General features: G+C 44.0%; 4 protein-coding genes across 6 annotated transcripts; 1 reads left to right on the forward strand and 3 right to left on the reverse strand.

Moving 5' to 3' along the window:
• Window positions 1-130: 130 nt before the first annotated feature.
• prr7 (proline rich 7 (synaptic)) lies at window positions 131-19,895 on the forward strand. Of its 2 annotated transcripts, XM_085796798.1 has the most exons (3): window positions 131-255; window positions 348-655; window positions 19,293-19,895. In XM_085796798.1, exons 2-3 carry the CDS (start codon window positions 418-420, stop codon window positions 19,889-19,891), a joined length of 837 nt encoding a protein of 278 aa, XP_085652924.1. In that variant the 5' UTR covers window positions 131-255; window positions 348-417; the 3' UTR covers window positions 19,892-19,895. The 2 variants fall into 2 exon arrangements, with proteins under 2 accessions (XP_085652924.1, XP_085652923.1); XM_085796797.1 differs by having other exon boundaries at window positions 194-655.
• On the reverse strand, window positions 5,215-13,814 carry LOC146974174 (nuclear factor 7, brain-like). 2 transcript variants are annotated; one of them, XM_085796796.1, is made up of 2 exons: window positions 13,569-13,814; window positions 5,215-6,366 (listed from the first exon to the last, which is right to left on the reverse strand). In XM_085796796.1, the coding sequence occupies exons 1-2, from the start codon at window positions 13,812-13,814 to the stop codon at window positions 5,215-5,217; spliced, it is 1,398 nt and encodes a 465-aa protein (XP_085652922.1). The 2 variants fall into 2 exon arrangements, with proteins under 2 accessions (XP_085652922.1, XP_085652921.1); XM_085796795.1 differs by lacking the exon at window positions 5,215-6,366 and having other exon boundaries at window positions 12,412-13,814.
• On the reverse strand, window positions 7,608-9,005 carry LOC146974175 (E3 ubiquitin-protein ligase TRIM39-like). Its single transcript, XM_085798878.1, has one exon. It carries the CDS (start codon window positions 9,003-9,005, stop codon window positions 7,608-7,610), a length of 1,398 nt encoding a protein of 465 aa, XP_085655004.1.
• LOC146974176 (nuclear factor 7, brain-like) lies at window positions 9,978-11,378 on the reverse strand. Its single transcript, XM_085796793.1, has one exon. It carries the CDS (start codon window positions 11,376-11,378, stop codon window positions 9,978-9,980), a length of 1,401 nt encoding a protein of 466 aa, XP_085652919.1.
• Window positions 19,896-20,027: the final 132 nt, after the last annotated feature.

The raw sequence follows: 20,027 nt of genomic DNA on the forward strand, positions 1-20,027 counted from the left end.
TTTTCAGCTTTTGGTGGATTTTACTGGATTTCCTGAACTCGCCAACCGTCCATGTAGTTTTTTTGACGGTTAAAATCAGAATCGTTGTTAATTTCCTCAACTCTTCTTTCAATCATCTCAACAAGAAAACCTTTGACTGTCTGTTTGAATTGCTGAAGCTCTGAGTGGAGGAGAAACCAAACCTGTCGGAGCGACTCCAGACCTCACCTCGTCTCCAAGGGGGCGGAGCTTACAGCCCATCCCGTCACTGCCATGGTGATGTCGCAGGGCACCTACACCTTCCTGGCCTGTTTCGCCGGCTTCTGGTTGGTCTGGGCGCTGATCGTCATGCTCTGCTGCTTCTGCAGCTTCCTGCAGCGCCGGCTGAAGCGTCGCCGCGAGGAGCGTCTCCGGGAGCAGTGTCTGCGGACGGTGGAGATGGAGCCGCTGGGCTGTCAACCCACCGCAGGAGGAGGAGGAGGAGGAGGATACCCACCCGCTGCTCCTCCTCCTCCTCCTCCTCCTCATCCGCCGCTGTTGCTGCAGCCGCCACAGTTGCAGCCGCTACAGCTGCCCAGGGAGCCGCCACAGTTCTGCCCTCCTCACGCCCTGTCGCCGCCACTTCCTGTGCTGGTTCCTCATCCCATGCCCGAGGCGACGTGGGTCACGATGCCAGGTAACACACACACACAGGCTGGTTTCTGCTTCGTTCATTATCAACAGTTTTAATCGGTGGTTTCCCGCAGGTGAGCTAGAGGAGATTAAACTTGATGCAAGTTTGTTTTTATTCTGAAATGTTGTTTAAAGAGGAACTCCATAGAGGATTTCCACCTTAAAGGAGAATTCCTGCTCTCCCCACCACAGAAACAAACACTTTTTACTTGTTGTGATGATTTCTTTACAAAAATAAACGGTCAGGAGATATTATAGACATTACCACTGCACTGCTCGACTGTTTATTTTTCATTATCACATCATGACAACAAGGAAAAAGTGTTTGTTTCTGTGGCGGGGAGAGCAGGCGCTCTGTGATCGGATAGTAATGTCTTTCCAGGATGTTTCAGAGTTCGGCTGTCTGAGGTGAGTGGCTACATGCAAAAACACGAAGTTTATACTGTTTATACTGTACACTATATGAGTTCAGTGGTGTCTCGTAAGGGTTCGAGTCATGTACCATAGATATTTGATTGTTTTTTGAGTGTTTGTTGTGGTTGAAAGAATTGCCCCCATAGGTTAGCGTTGTCGCTATCGCTAGCGCCGTCTAGCCATGGTGTAACTCCGGTTTGCCTGCATCAATTTTAGTCGCATTATCGCTCCCCCCAACACTGGGTGACCATCAGGAAAACAATTTAGGGGTCAAAAAAACAGTCACAAGGTACCAGTGAGGAGAAGTCATAGATATACTGTATATACTGACTAGATGCCGCCTTCAGCTTCTCAGCGTACGTCAATAGTGCCGCCATCTTGGTTCGGGGGTTCTGACCATAGACATAATATACGTCTGACAAGCAGTCAGACCCGGTCAGACCCTTGTAGAACACATTTCAGTGTATTTATGCATGTGGGTGTGTGTCTGAGTATGTAAGTGTATGTTTAATACATTAAAAAAGAAATTATAAAACATTTCCAAATACATTTTTTTTGTAGTTGTATCATAAATATATGTCTGACATTTATAATAAACCAAACGGCTTGAAAATCGGTTGAATATTCGGTGAGTTATGGCGATTTTAATGGTTGATAGACCAGCTGCCTCTGTTGACTAGTGCAGTAAGTAGACACGTCTTCCCCCGGACCAAGATGGAGGCCGCGTTGACGTATTCCACTCAATAGAGTTGCCTGGGAACGCGGCATCTAGTCAGTATATATATCTATGAGGAGAAGTGTCAACATGTGGCGGGTAGCGGTAACACACTCACCCATAAAAGACGTGCTAACCCACTTGCCAAGTGGTCATTGACCTCTTGGCGAAACGGTTAGCATCGTCGCCCGCGGTGTGGGAGACCCGGGTTCGTAACCCACTCAGTGCAGGCCAGAACAAGACGAAGACTTGTAACTTGTTCCAGGGAGAAAGGAGGCTCTCTGCCTTCCACCTAGCGTCTTTTGGCTGAAAACCAACCTTGTAAGATCAGAGCCTCCGACCCGGTGTCCCAGCTCTCGTCTCCATGGTGACACCGCCACACAAACGTAACGCGCCCCGTAACCTCTTGTTTATGACAGATAAGACTACACAAATATGCACATGGTAACATGGTAGATGATAAATAATGTTATCTACCACTCCACAAGAGTTAGTATGAATCGTGACTTTAGCACCACAGACAGAGTCACGTCTCATCAACACGCTGCGAGGTCACGGCTGCCGACTGATGACGGAGATCAATAACAGCCTGTGGATCACCTGTCAAATCAGCTGAAATCTTTAACCTCTTAAATATTGACAAAATTACTGTCAGATTATGACAAAATCACATCATTATCTACTGAGGTTGAATATATGATTTTGACTTTAATATCTGACTTTTAGGGTGCGACTGAGTTTAGTTTATTAGTTTATTTATTTAGCACACAAATTTCAATGGTGCAAGGAGGGAACGAAGCCGGTTGGCTTGTACATAGGTTCCACCCCTATAACAAATTACAACAAGACAAATTTCAATGGCTAACAAATAAACATTAAAAAAAGAGATAAAGTGCATACATAATCAATGTTATATGAGCAGAAATGAACAGAAATGAGAAAAAAATAAGGAGATAAAGTGCAAAGTGATTCGGTAACAATAAAGACAATAGAGATAATATACAAAAAATTAATTAATTGAACTCATAAAAAGACAAAGTAAGGATGTGGGATATGGAGAGAGCAAAAGAGAGAGAGGAAAGAGTGGGAAATTCAAGAGAAGTTGAGATGTATTTTTAACTGCTTTTTAAAAAGTGAAGAAGAAGAAATGGATCTTAATGAAGGAGGTAGTCCATTCCAAAATATAGGACCTCTATAAGTCATATTAAACTGATGGTGTGATGTGCGGGTGAAGGGTAAATATAGAGTAAGATTATTACTGTGTCTAGTGCGGTGAGAATGTACATTATAAGTGAAGGTAAAGAAATTTTGAAAAGTGATAGGGAGATCTTGGTTCCTGTAAATAAACTTGTGAATAAACAAACAAATCTGATAGTTATTCAATGTGTGAATTGGTAGAAGAGAATACTTAATGAATAGTGGTGCTGACGGAGCATTTGAATGTGAGATGAATCTTATGAATCTCTTCTGAATAGTACATAATTTCTTGAGATGTGTAGGAGATGTAGCTGCCCAGACCATGTTACAGTAATTCAAATAAGGAAATAAAAAACTATAATATAACATTAAATGAGCAGAAGGATGAATGAATGGGCACACTTTTCTTAAGTTATTGCCTTTCTTAGATATTCAGTTACGTTCCCTGATAATAACTCTTTATTTTGTGCCTTCAAACGGTCTTGGTTTGATGTAGAAGAGATGTCCTTGCCTTGGTTGATGTACTAGAGGAAATAAATGTTGTTGTCTGTTCATGCAGCTCTACACTGTGCAACAACATCTGTCTTATTTGACTTTTTTACTCATTAACATCATCATCATCATCATCAGTCATGAAAATCCCAGAACAGCAAGAGACATCGGTTCCTGTGAGAGGTTCAGGTGCAGTCAGAGAGCGTGGGACAGGACCAGGATTATATTTATTCACTGTCAGATTATTATTGTAATTATTATATATATTTTTTAGACTCCTCGGTTTCCCAGCCTCCGCCCACCTTGCAGGGCGTCATGGCGACAGCTGCTGCCGCTGCTGAGGTGTGGGCGCCGACTGTGGAGGCCAAGTGGTGACGGAGACGGAGAGAAAGATGGAGGTGGGGGGCGGGGTGGAGCACAGCAGGGGGGAGAGAGGTGACTCCATCATGACTGAGAGGTTTAGACTTTTTCCCATGAGAGTTACTGATCACTGTAATTACACCTGTCATCATGTCGCCACAATGCATGATGGGAAAATATTCACAGAGCTTCTTCTCTGCTGAACTCAAAGGCCGCGTCCAAAATCATGAAGACACCATTTTGTAGTGCTGTCTAATGCAGTGGTTCTCAAAGTGCGGTTTTACCACTTTTTCTAGATTTAAAAGGCCATTGGCCCTAATTTGAATGTATACATTGACTAAAGAAGTAGAAGTAGAAGTACAAATATTGTGCATTTCCGGTGTTTGTTTCAAAATGTTGTCCAATGGGGGTCCGTGGTCTAAATTGTGTCAATGTAGGGGTCCTTGATGTAAAAACGTATGAGAACCACCCGACTAATGTATAATGAGAATTAATACACCTTACTGTATATAGTGGACTCATAGTATCCACAATGCCCTGTGAAATGTCTTAACCGATGGTCACTAACCAAGCAGCACTGTAGGCCTATATACCTTAATGCATTGCGGTCGCGCTGAAAGACAGCAGACAAGAACTTTTTATTTTGAAACCGGAGTTTATTTGAGCCTTTTGTTCTTTCTTTTTTTTTAACTTGAAGAATCAAGTACACAAATCAATAAACAACATTATGTACACATGATTTTTTTTTTTTTTTTTAAAGTATATTTTTTGGCTTTTCATGCCTTTATTCGATAGGACAGTTGAGAGTGTGACAGGAAATGGGAGGCAGAGATGGGGGGAATGACATGCAGGATAGGGCCGTCCGACGCGGGACTCGAACCGGGGCCGCCTGCAGCGAAGAGTATAGCCTCAACACATGGGGCGGGTGCTCTACCAACTGAGCTAAACACCGCCCCATTATGTACACATGATTTAAACAGAAATAAACAAAAAACAATAATTAATTTTATTCCATAAAGTAGGCTATAAAAATCCAATACAAAACAAAAAAACTATTAGTTTTATTAGTTAGTTTTAATTGTGCAACAGAGATGATATAACTAATTGCGCATTGTAGTTGTGTTCAAAAGTGTTCTCATTTAACCAATGAGCTCACTATATAGTTTTCTACATAGGATGTATCAATATTTGGTCATCTATATAGGCCTACACAAAGTCATAATAACAAACGTAATGTGAAAATATCTTACACATGAAAAGTAGTAAAAAAGGAAAAGTGTAATAATGAGGCAGTGGGAGGACAAGTGCAGTTTAACAGGTTCAATTCACTGACTTTTCCCTTTAAGAAATAAACAACATGATAAATATGATCATCCTCTTTATCTCTAACTGCTCTGCTCCACTGTCACTGACACCTTCACTGGTAACAGCTTCACTGGGAGGTTTCTAGCAGTGCCAACGAGTGGAAACATCTTCTGAGTGAAAGTGTGTGTGAATGTGTGTATGTGTGTGTTAGTATCAGGATCAGAGAACGACAGTTTTCCTCTGTTCAAGTCCAGATTCACTTTGATCCTCTGGAGCTTCTTCTGCACTGGGAGAACAGTCCATGAAGTTGATGGTGAATCTGCTTTGTATTTATCTCCATCGAACCATAACCTCCATAATCCAGACCATATGTTGAGCCCCTTCCTCTGCTCAGACTCTGGTAACACACCCAGTGTCCAGTGTGTATTGTCTCCAACCTCGACATCCCAGCTGTGAGTCCCTGAGTTAAAACCCTCAGAGCCCAGGACAAAGCCGTAATATTCAAACCTCTCTGGATTGTCAGGAAGCTGCTGTCTGTCTCCTTGTCTCACACTGGTCAGATCTTCAGACAGGATGAGTCTTGGATAAGCAGTGTTTGGGTCCAGAACCACAGGACTGTAGGAGACCATGTCCTTCATCTTGTTCCAGATGTTGAAGGTCAGGTTGCCCAGGTGTTTGGCCTGGTCTATCAGAGCTCCTGAGTCCAGCTGTGGATCCTCCAGCAGGGGGCGCTGCTGGACTCTTTCCACTGCAGCCTTGTAGTTGAGCAGGAATGAGACGTCTTCAGCTCTCAGCTCGTCCTCTGTGGCTCTGACTGTGTGTGAAAGAGCTGCTATCTCTCTGCTCAGAGCCTCCATCTTCTCCTTCATCCTCTGACTCTTCTGCTCCTCTTCCTCCCTCAGTGCAGCCATCCTGGCCTCCTCTTCCTCTTCCAGAAACTGGTGAAGCTTCTTAAACTGCTCCTTAATCTGCCTCTCTGTGTGTCGGGCCTGGACCTTAATGTGTTTTGCTGTTTGACCAAACTTCACTTGAACGTCTTCAAAACCCTTTAACTTCTTCTTTAAGGGCTTCAGAGTTTCCTCAAGTTCCTTCTTGAGTTGTGAAGCAGCTTCATCGATGGGTTTGATTCTGTGGTTGGTGTGTTTGTCTGAATCTCTGCAGACGAGACACACTGGCTGCTGATGGTCCAGACAGAAGAGTCTGAGTTTCTCAGAGTGCAGACTGCAGAAAGCCTCTGAAGATCTCTGCTCTCTCTGCTGTAAGAAGCTCTCACACAGGTTCTTCAACACCAGATTAAGAGGTGGAAGTAACTTTGAAGATCTTCTCTTACAAACTGGACACAGTTGATCTTGTTTCTCCTTCCACCAGCTCTTCAGACAGTCTTTACAGAAGCTGTGGCTGCAGGACAGAAGAACAGGATCTCTGAAGATCTCCGTACAGACCGGACAGCAGAGATCCTCCTCTGGTCTGGAAGCCATTTAGTCTGTGAGCGAAGCTGAAAACACAGCAGACAGGAAGTAGAGTCAGTCATGGCTCCCCTCCCTCCTCTACTGACTTGACTGATGTTTACCGTGACTCTGAGTCCAGGTTTTAGTCAAACTCACCTTCAGTGTGTGGAGTGTCAGCAGGTTGAAGCAGCAGTGTTGTAGCTGGACTCACTCACAAGAAGTCGTTGGTTTGGTCCGAAGCTGAATCTGATCGTCTCTTCTTCAGTCTGCGGCTCTGGGACTGACAAAGTACAATAAAGTTGTTCCTGCCTGGGAGTTTGTCCTCTGTGTTAATAACTAACCTGGTTTATCTCAGGTGAGGGGGCGGAGCTTTGAAAAATGACTGACAGTTGAACAGCTCAGTCCAGATGAATGTAGAGGAGCTGTTCTATCACAACTGAGTACCTGTGCAGAGTACTTGTACACAGTGTGGTGTCAGCACTTCATCTCAACACTTCCTCCACCTCTGCTACTAATTATAAAGAGAATGGGATGATGATGTGTAGATGCAGGAGACATTAAAGACGAAGCTGAATATGAATCCAAGTCAAGACAACATTTTATTATGTTGACAAAAAAACAGAAAAAATGTACACTCAGCTTTTTTGATGAACTGACACGTTGATACATTTCAGATCATTTCATATGAACTCTTAATGATTAAACAGGAATCACTTTTCATGTTTGACATCATCTTCATCTGGAGAAGAACTTAAAATAAAGATCGATCAATGATAAACTAATCAAATGTTGGTTAAAAGTAAATTATACATTTTTGGTCATCTGTATACACAAAGTCATAATAACAAACATAATGTGAAATGACTCATAAAGATAAAAAAGAGTGAAAATATTTTACAGGAAAAGTAGTTAAAAGGGAAAAGTGTAATAATGAGGCAGTAAGAGGACAGGTGCAGTTTAACAGGTTCAACTCACTGACTTCTCCCTTTAAGAAATAAAAGTAAATATGATCATCCTCTTCATCTCTAATTGCTCTGCTCCACTGTCACTGACACCTTCACTGGTAACAGCTTCACTGGGAGGTTTCTAACAGTGTCAATGATTGGAAACATCTTCTCAGTGAAAGTGTGTGTGAAGGTGTGTATGTGTGTGTTAGTATCAGCATCAGAGAACGACAGTTTTCCTCTGTTCAAGTCCAGATTCACTCTGATCCTCTGGAACTTCTTCTGCACTGGGAGTACAGTGACTGGCGTTGATGGTGACTTTGCTTTGTGTTTATCTCCACTGAACCATATTCTCCATAATCCAGACCCTACGTTAAATTCCTTCCTCTTCACAGACGCTGTTACGACACCCAGTATCCACCATGCATTGTCTCTAACCTCGACATCCCAGCTGTGAGTCCCTGAGTTAAAACCCTCAGAGCCCAGGACAGCGGGGAAATAATCAAACCTCTCTGGATTGTCAGGAAGCTGCTGTTCATCTCCTTCTCTCACGCTGGTCAGATCTTCAGACAGGATGAGTTCTGGATGAGCAGTGTTTGGGTCCAGAACCACAGGACTGTAGGAGACCATGTCCTTTATCTTGTTCCAGATGTTGAAGGTCAGGTTGCCCAGGTGTTTGGCCTGGTCTATCAGAGCTCCTGAGTCCAGCTGTGGATCCTCCAGCAGGGGGCGCTGCTGGACTCTTTCCACTGCAGCCTTGTAGTTGAGCAGGAATGAGACGTCTTCAGCTCTCAGCTCGTCCTCTGTGGCTCTGACTGTGTGTGAAAGAGCTGCTATCTCTCTGCTCAGAGCCTCCATCTTCTCCTTCATCCTCTGACTCTTCTGCTCCTCTTCCTCCCTCAGTGCAGCCATCCTGGCCTCCTCTTCCTCTTCTAGAAACTGGTGAAGCTTCTTAAACTGCTCCTTAATCTGCCTCTCTGTGTGTCGGGCCTGGACCTTAATGTGTTCTGCTGTTTGACCAAACTTCACTTGAACTTCTTCAAACCCCTCTAACTTCTTCTTTAAGGGCTTCAGAGTTTCCTCAAGTTCCTTCTTGAGGTCTGAAGCAGCTTCATCGATGGATTTGATTCTGTGGTTGATGTGTTTGTCTGAATCTCTGCAGACAAGACACACTGGCTGCTGATGGTCCAGACAGAAGAGTTTGAGTTTCTCAGAGTGCAGACTGCAGAAAGCCTCTGAAGATCTCTGCTCTCTCTGCTGTAAGAAGCTCTCACACAGGTTCTTCAACGCCAGATTATAAGGTGGTTGTTCCTTTGAAGATCTTCTCTTACAAACTGGACACAGTTGATCTTGTTTCTCCTTCCACCAGCTCTTCAGACAGTCTTTACAGAAGCTGTGGCTGCAGGACAGAACGACAGGATCTCTGAAGATCTCCGTACAGACCGGACAGCAGAGATCCTCCTCTAATCTGGAAGCCATTTAGTCTGTGAGCGAAGCTGAAAACACAGCAGGCAGGAAGTAGAGTTAGTCATGGCTCCCCTCCCTCCTCTACTGACTTGACTGAAGTTTACTGTGACTCTGAGTTCAGGTTTTAGTCAAACTCACCTTCAGTGTGTGGAGTGTCAGCAGGTTGAAGCAGCAGTGTTGTAGCTGGACTCACTCACAGGAAGTTGTTGGTTTGGTCCGAAGCTGAATCTGATCGTCTCTTCTTCAGTCTGCGTCTCTGGGACTGACAAAGTCTAATAAAGTTGTTCCTGGGACTTTGTCCTCTGTGTTAATCACTAACCTGGTTCATCTCAGGTGAGTCAGGTGAGGGGGCGGAGCTTTGAAAAATGACTGACAGTTGAACAGCTCAGTCCAGATGAATGTAGAGGAGCTGTTCCATCACAACTGAGAACCTGTGCAGAGTACTTGTACACAGTGTGGTGTCAGTACTTCATCTTAACACTTCCTCCACCTCTGCTACTAATTATAAAGAGAATGGGATGATGATGTGTAAATGCAGGAGACGTTAAAGACGAAGCTGAATATGAATCCAAGTCAAGACAACATTTTATTATGTTGATAAAAAACAGAAAAAATGTACATTCAGCTTTTTTGATGAACTGACACGTTGATACATGTTAGATCATTTCATATGAACTCTTAATGATTAAACAAGAATCACTTCTCATGTTTGACATCATCTTCATCTGGAGAAGAACTTAAAATAAAGATTGATCAATGATAAACTAATCAAATGTTGGTTGAAAGTAATTTATCATTTTTTGGTCATCTATGTACTACACAAAGTCATAATAACAAACGTAATGTGAAAATATTTTACACATGAAAAGTAGTAAAAAGGAAAAGTGTAATAATGAGACAGCAGGAAGACAGGTGCAGTTTAACAGGTTCAATTCACTGACTTCTCAATAAACAACATTATAATTATGATCATCCTCTTTATCTCTAACTGCTCTGCTCCACTGTCACTGACACCTTCACTGGTAACAGCTTTAACGAGAGGTTTCTACTAGTGCCAATGAGTGGAAACATCTTCTGAGTGAAAGTGTGTGTGAAGGTGTGTATGTGTGTGTTAGTATCAGCATCAGAGAACGACAGTTTTCCTCTGTTCAAGTCCAGATTCACTCTGATCCTCTGGAACTTATCCTGCTCTGGGAGAACAGTCCATGAAGTTGATGGTGACCATGCTCTGTATTTATCTCCATTGAACCATAACCTCCATAATCCAGACTCTATCTTGAGTCCCTTCCTCTGCACAGACTCTGTTAACACACCCAGTATCCAGTATCTATTGTCTCCAACCTCGACATCCCAGCTGTGAGTCCCTGAGTTAAAACCCTCAGAGCCCAGGATAGAGGGGAAAGAATCAATCCTCTCTGGATTGTCAGGAAGCTGCTGCTTGTCTCCTCCATGTCTCAGACTGGTCAGATCTTCAGACAGGATGAGTTCTGGATGAGCAGTGTTTGGGTCCAGAACCACAGGACTGTAGGAGACCATGTCCTTCATCTTGTTCCAGATGTTGAAGGTCAGGTTGCCCAGGTGTTTGGCCTGGTCTATCAGAGCTCCTGAGTCCAGCTGTGGATCCTCCAGCAGGGGGCGCTGCTGGACTCTTTCCACTGCAGCCTTGTAGTTGAGCAGGAATGAGACGTCTTCAGCTCTCAGCTCGTCCTCTGTGGCTCTGACTGTGTGTGAAAGAGCTGCTATCTCTCTGCTCAGAGCCTCCATCTTCTCCTTCATCCTCTGACTCTTCTGCTCCTCTTCCTCCCTCAGTGCAGCCATCCTGGCCTCCTCTTCCTCTTCTAGAAACTGGTGAAGCTTCTTGAACTGCTCCTTAATCTGCCTCTCTGTGTGTCGGGCCTGGACCTTAATGTGTTCTGCTGTTTGACCAAACTTCACTTGAACTTCTTCAAAACCCTTTAACTTCTTCTTTAAGGACTCCAGAGTTTCCTCAAGTTCCTTCTTGAGTTTCGAAGCAGCTTCATCGATGGGTTTGATTCTGTGGTTGGTGTGTTTGTCTGAATCTCTGCAGACGAGACACACTGGCTGCTGATGGTCCAGACAGAAGAGTCTGAGTTTCTCAGAGTGCAGACTGCAGAGAGCCTCTGGAGATCTCTGCTCTCTCTGCTGTAAGAAGCTCTCACAGAGGTTCTTCAATGCCAGATTGTAAGGTGGTTGTTCTCTTGAAGATCTTCTCTTACAAACAGGACACAGTCGATCTTGTTTCTCCTTCCACCAGCTCTTCAGACAGTCTTTACAGAAGCTGTGGCTGCAGGTCAGAAGAACAGGATCTCTGAAGACCTCCGTACAGACCGGACAGCTGAGATCCTCCTCTAATCTGGAAGCCATTTAGTCTGTGAGCGAAGCTGAAAACACAGCAGACAGGAAGAAAAGTCAGTCATGGCTCCCCTCCCTCCTCTACTGACTTGACTGAAGTTTACTGTGACTCTGAGTCCAAGTTTTAGTCAAACTCACCTTCAGTGTGTGGAGTGTCGGCAGGTTGAAGCAGCAGTGTTGTAGCTGGACTCACTCACAGGAAGTTGTTGATTTGGTCCGAAGTTGAATCCGATCCTTTCTTCTTCAGTCTGCGTCTGAATCTGATCGTCTCTTCTTCAGTCTGTGTCTCTGGGACTGACAAAGTCTAATAAAGTTGTTCTTGGGACTTTGTCCTCTGTGTTAATCACTAACCTGGTTTATCTCAGGTGAGTCAGGTGAGGGGGCGGAGCTTTGAAAAATGACTGACAGTTGAACAGCTCAGTCCAGATGAATGTAGAGGAGCTGTTCTATCACAACTGAGTACCTGTGCAGAGTACTTGTACACAGTGTGGTGTCAGTACTTCATCTCAACACTTCCTCCACCTCTGCTACTAATTATAAAGAGAATGGGATGATGATGTGTAGATGCAGGAGACATTAAAGACGAAGCTGAATGTGAATCCAAGTCAAGACAACATTTTATTATGTTGATAAAAAAACTGAAAAAATGTACATTCAGCTTTTTTGATGAACTGACACGTTGATACATTTTAGATCATTTCATATGAACTCTTAATGATTAAACATGAATCACTTTTCATCTTTGACATCATCTTCATCTGGAGAAGAACTTAAAATAAAGATTGATCAATGATAAATTAATCAAATTTTGGTTGAAAGTATCATTTTTTGGTCATCTATATATACAAAGTCATAATAACAAACATAATGTGAAATGACTCATAAAGATAAAAAAAAGAGTGAAAATATTTTACACGAAAAGTAGTAAAAAGGGAAAAGTGTAATAATGAGGCAGTAGGAGGACAGGTGCAGTTTAACAGGTTCAACTCACTGACTTCTCCCTTTAAGAAATAAAAGTAAATATGATCATGATCATCCTCTTCATCTCTAACTGCTCTGCTCCACTGTCACTGACACCTTCACTGGTAACAGCTTCACTGGGAGGTTTCTACCAGTGCCAATGAGTGGAAACATCTTCTGAGTGAAAGTGTGTGTGAATGTGTGTATGTGTGTGTTAGTATCAGGATCAGAGAACGACAGTCTTCCTCTGTTCAAGTCCAGATTCACTCTGATCCTCTGGTGCTTCTTCTGCACTGGGAGAACAGTCCATGAAGTTGATGGTGAACATGCTTTGTGTTCATCTCCATTGAACCATAACATCCATAATCCATACCCTATCTTCTTTCCCTTCCTCTGCACAGACTCTGTTAACACACCCAGTATCCACCATGCATTGTCTCTAACCTCGACATCCCAGCTGTGAGTCCCTGAGTTAAAACCCTCAGAGCCCAGGACAGAGCGGAAATAATCAATCCTCTCTGGATTGTCAGGAAGCTGCTGTTTGACTCCTCCATGTCTCAGACTGGTCAGATCTTCAGACAGGATGAGATCTGGATGAGCAGTGTTTGGGTCCAGAACCACGGGACTGTAGGAGACCATGTCCTTCATCTTGTCCCAGATGTTGAAGGTCAGGTTGCCCAGGTGTTTGGCCTGGTCTATCAGAGCTCCTGAGTCCAGCTGTGGATCCTCCAGCAGGGGGCGCTGCTGGACTCTTTCCACTGCAGCCTTGTAGTTGAGCAGGAATGAGACGTCTTCAGCTCTCAGCTCGTCCTCTGTGGCTCTGACTGTGTGTGAAAGAGCTGCTATCTCTCTGCTCAGAGCCTCCATCTTCTCCTTCATCCTCTGACTCTTCTGCTCCTCTTCCTCCCTCAGTGCAGCCATCCTGGCCTCCTCTTCCTCTTCTAGAAACTGGTGAAGCTTCTTGAACTGCTCCTTAATCTGCCTCTCTGTGTGTCGGGCCTGGACCTTAATGTGTTCTGCTGTTTGACCAAACTTCACTTGAACTTCTTCAAAACCCTTTAACTTCTTCTTTAAGGACTCCAGAGTTTCCTCAAGTTTCTTCTTGAGTTTAGAAGCAGCTTCATCGATGGGTTTAAATCTGTGGTTGGTGTGTTTGTCTGAATCTCTGCAGATGTGACACACTGGTTGCTGATGGTCCAGACAGAAGAGTTTGAGTTTCTCAGAGTGCAGACTGCAGAAAGCCTCTGAAGATCTCTGCTCTCTCTGCTGTAAGAAGCTCTCACACAGGTTCTTCAACACCAGGTTACAAGGTGGGAGGTCTCTTGAAGATCTTCTCTTACAAACTGGACACAGTTGATCTAGTTTCTCCTTCCACCAGCTCTTCAGACAGTCTTTACAGAAGCTGTGGCTGCAGGACAGAAGAACAGGATCTCTGAAGACCTCCGTACAGACCGGACAGCAGAGATCCTCCTCTAATCTGGAAGCCATTTAGTCTGTGAGTGGATCTGAAAACACAGCAGACAGGAAGTAGAGTCAGTCATGGCTCCCCTCCCTCCTCTACTGACCTGACTGAAGTTTACTGTGACTCTGAGTCCAGGTTTTAGTCAAACTCACCTTCAGTGTGTGGAGTGTCAGCAGGTTGAAGCAGCAGTCTTGTAGCTGGACTCACTCACAAGAAGTTGTTGGTTTGGTCCGAAGCTGAATCTGATCGTCTCTTCTTCAGTCTGCGGCTCTGGGACTGAAGAGGAACAAACTTTTTCCTGGTTCATCTCAGGGGGCGGAGCTTTGCCAAACATGTAAAACAGGTTAATTCATTCCAGGCCTTTTGATGGTGTGGTAAACACAGCAGCTCTGCTCTGATTCTTGTAGGTAGAATATTGTTTAGTCAGAAACATATCAGAGATGTTGGGTAGAAAAGTATAGAGGTGAGAGGGGAAAATATTCAAGGAAAGTAAAAGGACATGACATTTTCAGGACTTGGGCTTAACTCTCACCCTAGTTACTTTCCACACTGGTGAAACATTTAGTTTCTTGTGTGTTGACATTTGTCTTTTATTTCCTGTTGCAGTTTTTTCAGAATTTAATTAATTTCTTTTTTTGAATGAAGGCCAATGGTGTCAGTGTCTACATGTTGAATCAGGCTACAGAGGCTGTTAGCTACACAGAGTTGATCTGACCAGAGAGATCTAGAAATCTGTGTCCATAATCAGACTTTGATCTAAATCAATTACATTGTTACATGTCTCTTAATACATTTTGAATGAACATAATATAACTGTTGTTACTGTTTGTTGACTACTTAGTCTTTACAGAAGCTGTGGCTGCAGGACTTGACTGAAGTTTACTGTGACTCTGAGTCCAGGTTTTAGTCAAACTCACCTTCAGTGTGTGGAGTGTCAGCAGGTTGAAGCAGCAGTGTTGTAGCTGGACTCACTCACAGGAAGTTGTTGGTTTGGTCCGAAGCTGAATCTGATCGTCTTTTCTTCAGTCTGCGTCTCTGGGACTGACACAGTCCAATAAAGTTGTTCCTGCCTGGGAGTTTGTCCTCTGTGTTAATAACTAACCTGGTTTATCTCAGGTGAGGGGGCGGAGCTTTGAAAAATGACTGACAGTTGACTTAGTACCATATCACCTTTGACTGTCTTGAGGCTGAATGAACCATGTGGATCAGACCTAAGTACTACAAGGGTTGGCCTTCAGGTGGGAAGATGAGAAACCTGCCATTTGTTGTGATGCTTTTTCTTCAAGTCTTTAAATCTTCTCACTGAGCTGTTTGGAGGTGTGGACTGTGGACCATGTGGAGCTTGTTTGTATTTTGGGGTAGACTGTTTTTGTTGCTGGCTGGATCTATGTCTTCTGCATAAATACTGTGTGAAAGCTGCAGCCTGACATCAGTCTGTGCGTCGTACACTGTCGTCTCAGTAGAGTCTGTAGGATTTATGCCACAACGAGTAGGAGGTTCTGCTGCGGGTGGTCCTCATCACAGCATAACCCTCGAGGCTCCCGTTGGCGGTGGCAGCCCCAGTATGGGCCCGACACTCTAGCGTTTCACTCAGACTGTATTTCCTTTTCTTCTCTGCTAAGTGTGTATCCTCTGTTTCTCCCAGCTTGACGGTATCCAGTCTCTGTCTTGGTGGAAGTATTCAAAGGAGAAGTTAGGAGGCCGAAGTAGAGAGTCTGACTTTAACAAACCTACAGACTCTGACTTTAAACTATAATGAATAATTGTTGAATCAAAACAGAGCAGTCCTTGGCTTCAGCTATTAACGTGGTTGGTGAAATAAGATCCAGGGAGAACTCGACCACAGAAGAAATGTTCAGCACTGCAGAACACTAACCTAAAGAATAGAATAGAAAAGAAACTTTTTTGTCATTGTATCAGATACAACGAAATTGGAGATGCTACTCCTATTGGTGCATAAACACATGCATACACAAAAATAGAAATAATTCATAAAAAAGCAGCAGTCATTTCATCCACACATCATGCATACCAAACTAGGACCATTCAGTACTGTCATGCACTGTAGTATGGCAGCTGATGCCAGTTGCACTATGGACTATGATTGTTTTATGAGTTCATAGTGCAACAGTGTTTATTGAGAGTTTAGTGTTGTGATAGCCTGGGGAAGAAACTGTTTCTGAATGGATGTGTGTGTCTTCATGGACCTGTGGCGTAGCTGAAACAGGCTATGGCCAGGGTGAGCGGAGTCTATTGCGATGTTGGAGGCTCTTTTGAGGTAGCGAGCAGTGGCTTTGTAATTGAGGGAGGGTAGCGGGCAGCCGATGGTTTTTTCAGCTGTGCGTATGATCATAAGTCATAAAATACGACCTGCTGAACAGATCATTGACCACAGAACTGAATGGAAACATGCATGGGAAATAACTCAAAAGGTTCTTGCGATGAAGATGAGTTTGTGGTGGTTACTTAACCTTCTCAACATTAGATAATCTTTGTCGTCACCACAGTTTCGCTCTTTTCTCCTGTCGTCATCATTATGACCAACACTAGATCATTGTCAGAGTTGAAATTAAACCTTACAGCTCGATGGCCGACGACGTGAACAGGTTTTTATGGAAATTAATTCATGAGGTTTTTTTTGGGACATTGTGTTTCTTGCTGCCCTGGTAGGGAGGTAAACACTCTCCTCCTCAGGAATTCAAAACTTCAGCCTGGAAAAAAACGTCATCGTCTGAACTGGAAATGGAAAAAAGAAAAAAAGTGCAGACGCTGTAAAAAATGATTGTGAGCAGCATTAGCATAGATTAATGGCAAAGAAGCATCTCACACATAAAATCCTCCAGGCTCAGAGTGACAGCGGAGGATTAACATTTACAGCAGATTTAACATTTGCATCATCAAATAAAAACTTGAGGAAGTTGGTGAAGTTTTCTGTTGTGGACTTGTGAGGAGAAGTCAGCGACGCTTATGTCACATCAAGAGTTAAGATGATGACGAAGAAGAAGAAGAAAGTGGAGGATAAAACCTGCAGAGTGAAGAGAGGAAGGAGGGAGCATCAGAGAGTTAAAGGGAAAGGAAAAGAGGCGTGAGAGTGAAAGAGCATCAGCTGCTGTCAGAGATGTTTAATGAGCAGTAAAAAGGACGAGACAAAAGGTTTCGGTGGAGCCACGGTCACAGAGCAGACTGATGGAGAGGCTTCGTCTCCAGGCAGCGGTGAAGCTCAAAGAGAAGCAGGTGCTGAGGGAAGGAGGGAGGAGGAGGAGGAGAGAGACATAAACTCTGACCAGCAGACTAAAGAGTAGATCAGGACAAATAAACAAGAAACATTGCAGCTCTGTATCTAAATGCAAATGTAGCATCTGTACATACAAAAATCAAAACAAAAATCACAAGTGAAACCTTTAAGAAATTGAACTTCATATGTCATAAAACTGGGCCGCTCCTCTCTGGCCCTGACAGCAGAAGCAGTAGCAGGACTACAAAGAAAAAGAAATACAGTCCGAGTTACCCAACCGTCACCAACAGAAGCCTTGAGAATTATGCTGCAACGAGCAGGAGGGCCGCTGTGGTGAGCTGGGAAGCGAGTGCTAGTGGCGGATGCTAACGCCACTGCTAGCAGAAGTTAGCGTCGAGCTAGAGGGTGTTAGCGGTGGCAGATAGCATCCACCGCTAGCACTTTCTACATTGTAGATTTAAACTGAAGACATAGAATAAGTTTTATATAAGCCTATTAGATTTTTGTAAGTATCCACCTTTTGATTTGATGACATCTTTTTGTACACTTTTATATGTGTTTCTTAATACTTTTGATGAATAGAATAGAATAGAAATACTTTATTTAATCCCCGAGGGGAAATTTAAAATGTCACAGAGCAGCAGCAAGACAATACAGACAACAACACAGATCACAACACTGAAGTGAAATACATAAAGACACAAAAACACGTAGTGTATTAAAACACAAAAAATAGGCTAAATATAATAAAAGATGCGTGTAAAAAGTTTAAAAAGTGCTGAGATGTCACTACAATGTAGAAAGTGATTAAAAAAAATAAAGAAAAACCATTGAATGAGAAGTTGTGTCCAAATTTACAGCATTTAGGACCTGAGTTCAGATATTGAAAGTTTTTAAAATAAACTCAGAGCAGTGAAACTGGATGTGGACGAGCTCCTGTTGGTGTTTCAGGTCCAGTAGAAGCAGCAGCATCAGTATCAGGAGGAGATTGTGCAACAGTTTGACAGATATTGATCAGGATCTGGGCAGATTCATCAGCCTGGAAATAGAAACGGCCTTCAGCAACTCGCCTGTGGTTTCGTTGAATATTCGACTCCACAGTTTTACTCTGCGCCCACAGACTCTCTCTCGCTCTCTGACAGGGCAGAGGTCCCAGAAATCTTATCTCAGATACATGTTTCACTTCTGTGTTTAGTTTCTCTGCAACACAACAACATGTCCGCATGCTTTTTAGAGAAGAAGTCCTTAAACCTACAAATGCAATAATTTGTGATAATGATGAATTAACAGTCTCAAATCTGGGAGTAAAGCTCAACAGTGATTTAAAAAATCAGATCATCTCTTCTGTTGTGAAATCCTTTTTTTTTATCATTTGTGGCTTTTTATCCAAGGTTAAATTAAATGTTTTATCTTTCAATGATTTTGAGCGAGTGAGTCTTGTAATTCTTTTATTTCTGCTGCTTATTTCTGCTCGCCTCTGAACAAACACTAGAAAACACGACATCACTCTGATTCTTCCCAGTCCATTTTAAGGATTCATGTTGAATGAATATTGATAATTATGGATGGATTTGAGGACAGTGTTTAATGGATTTATATAAATGCCATTTTAACTTTCAATAAAATATTAAAATCTTAATGAATGTGATGTTTTCATGTCAATATTTATCTTCAGAATCAAGAAACCTGCTGCACTCTCCCTGCTGAGGATTAACTTTGTTTGTTTATTCATGTCACCAGTCTCCTCTGCACATGTGATAAATATTAAAGGGACAACGAGGAGTTTTGGAAAAGCAAAGCGTTTTCACACTATGAGCCTCCATGTGCACCGTGAAATTCTTTGACCGGCGCAAGACGGACTCGTGTTTTCAAGTCAGAGGTTCGAAGACGATCACATACCGTCGTAGTTCCGACCATAAACGGCGATTTGGCGGCGTTATTCTCATGACTCGCCGCGAAACCGAAAAAACCGTAAAGAAACGCTGGTCGGCTTGCCCAGCATTTCCGCCACCACTAATAATAACAAAATAACGATAGAGACAAAACGATATATTTATCGAAAATGGGCCCATTAACAAGTGTGGGTAGCGTAGATTCCTCCACATTAATATGGGACTTTTTTATTGTCCCGGAATATTTCGTTCTGCCGATGGAAAAACTCCTCGTTGTCCCTTTAAATTATACATTGATTAAACCTGTTTGATGTATTGATCTGAGTGTCTGCTCCGCATCAGATGTATTGATCCTCTTCTCCTCTGCTTCTTTCCAGACACTGAGCTGTGTGGGAAGCCGCCGTGCTACGAGGAGGCCGTCCTGATGGAGGACCCTCCCCCTCCGTACAGCGAGGTCCTGGCCGACCCGCGGGGGGGCACCTACCTGAAGCCCGCCCCGCTCCCGGCGCCACAGCCGCCGCCGCTGCTGCCTCTCAGGGAACTAGTCCAGACCCCGGCCGCTCCGGCGTCGTCGATGTTCGCGTCCGAGACCCGGAAGACGCCGGTGGCCACGGTGTTCCCAGACCGGGGCTACTCCTCCCTGATCCGCCTCCCCTCGTCGCAGCGCTGGGACTCGCTGGGTCACCTCCTGTCCAACATGGACCTGAACCACAACAACAGCTTCACACCGCCGGGCGGGGGGCGACCCCTCCACGCTGCCGCTGCTGCTGCCATGGCGACCATGCCGCGGCGAGAGGCCAGGACTCATCACGACGGACTGGGGCTCAGAGGAGGGATACAGGGACTTCATGGAGGGATACAAGGACTTCAAGGGGGGGTACAGGGTTTCCAGGGGGTTCATGGGCCGAGGGGCTTGGAGCCCAGCTGGGGCCTCCCAACGGCGTTCCCCCTGCTGGGTCGGAGCACGGCCGTCTAGACCAGAACTCCAACTAACCAACCACCTGACCAATCAGTCGCTCCGTCTCTGACGAGCCTTAAAAGGGATACTTCACCCAAAATTGAAATTTCACTCATTATATCTACTCACCCTCATGTCGACTAAGGGCTGGGAG

The sequence above is a fragment of the Trachurus japonicus genome, chromosome 14 (assembly GCF_045865225.1).
Source record: "Trachurus japonicus isolate A0001 chromosome 14, Traja_1.0".
NCBI lineage: Eukaryota > Metazoa > Chordata > Actinopteri > Carangiformes > Carangidae > Trachurus > Trachurus japonicus.

Bases quoted from the DNA above. Each gene is read 5' to 3' on its own strand.
- prr7 (XM_085796797.1), top strand. From the start codon at position 253: ATGGTGATGTCGCAGGGCACCTACACCTTCCTGGCCTGTTTCGCCGGC. The intron at 656-19,292 runs GTAACACACACA...GCTTCTTTCCAG, and splicing joins GACGTGGGTCACGATGCCAG to ACACTGAGCTGTGTGGGAAG.
- LOC146974175 (XM_085798878.1), bottom strand. From the start codon at position 9,005: ATGGCTTCCAGATTAGAGGAGGATCTCTGCTGTCCGGTCTGTACGGAG.
- LOC146974176 (XM_085796793.1), bottom strand. From the start codon at position 11,378: ATGGCTTCCAGATTAGAGGAGGATCTCAGCTGTCCGGTCTGTACGGAG.
- LOC146974174 (XM_085796795.1), bottom strand. From the start codon at position 13,814: ATGGCTTCCAGATTAGAGGAGGATCTCTGCTGTCCGGTCTGTACGGAG.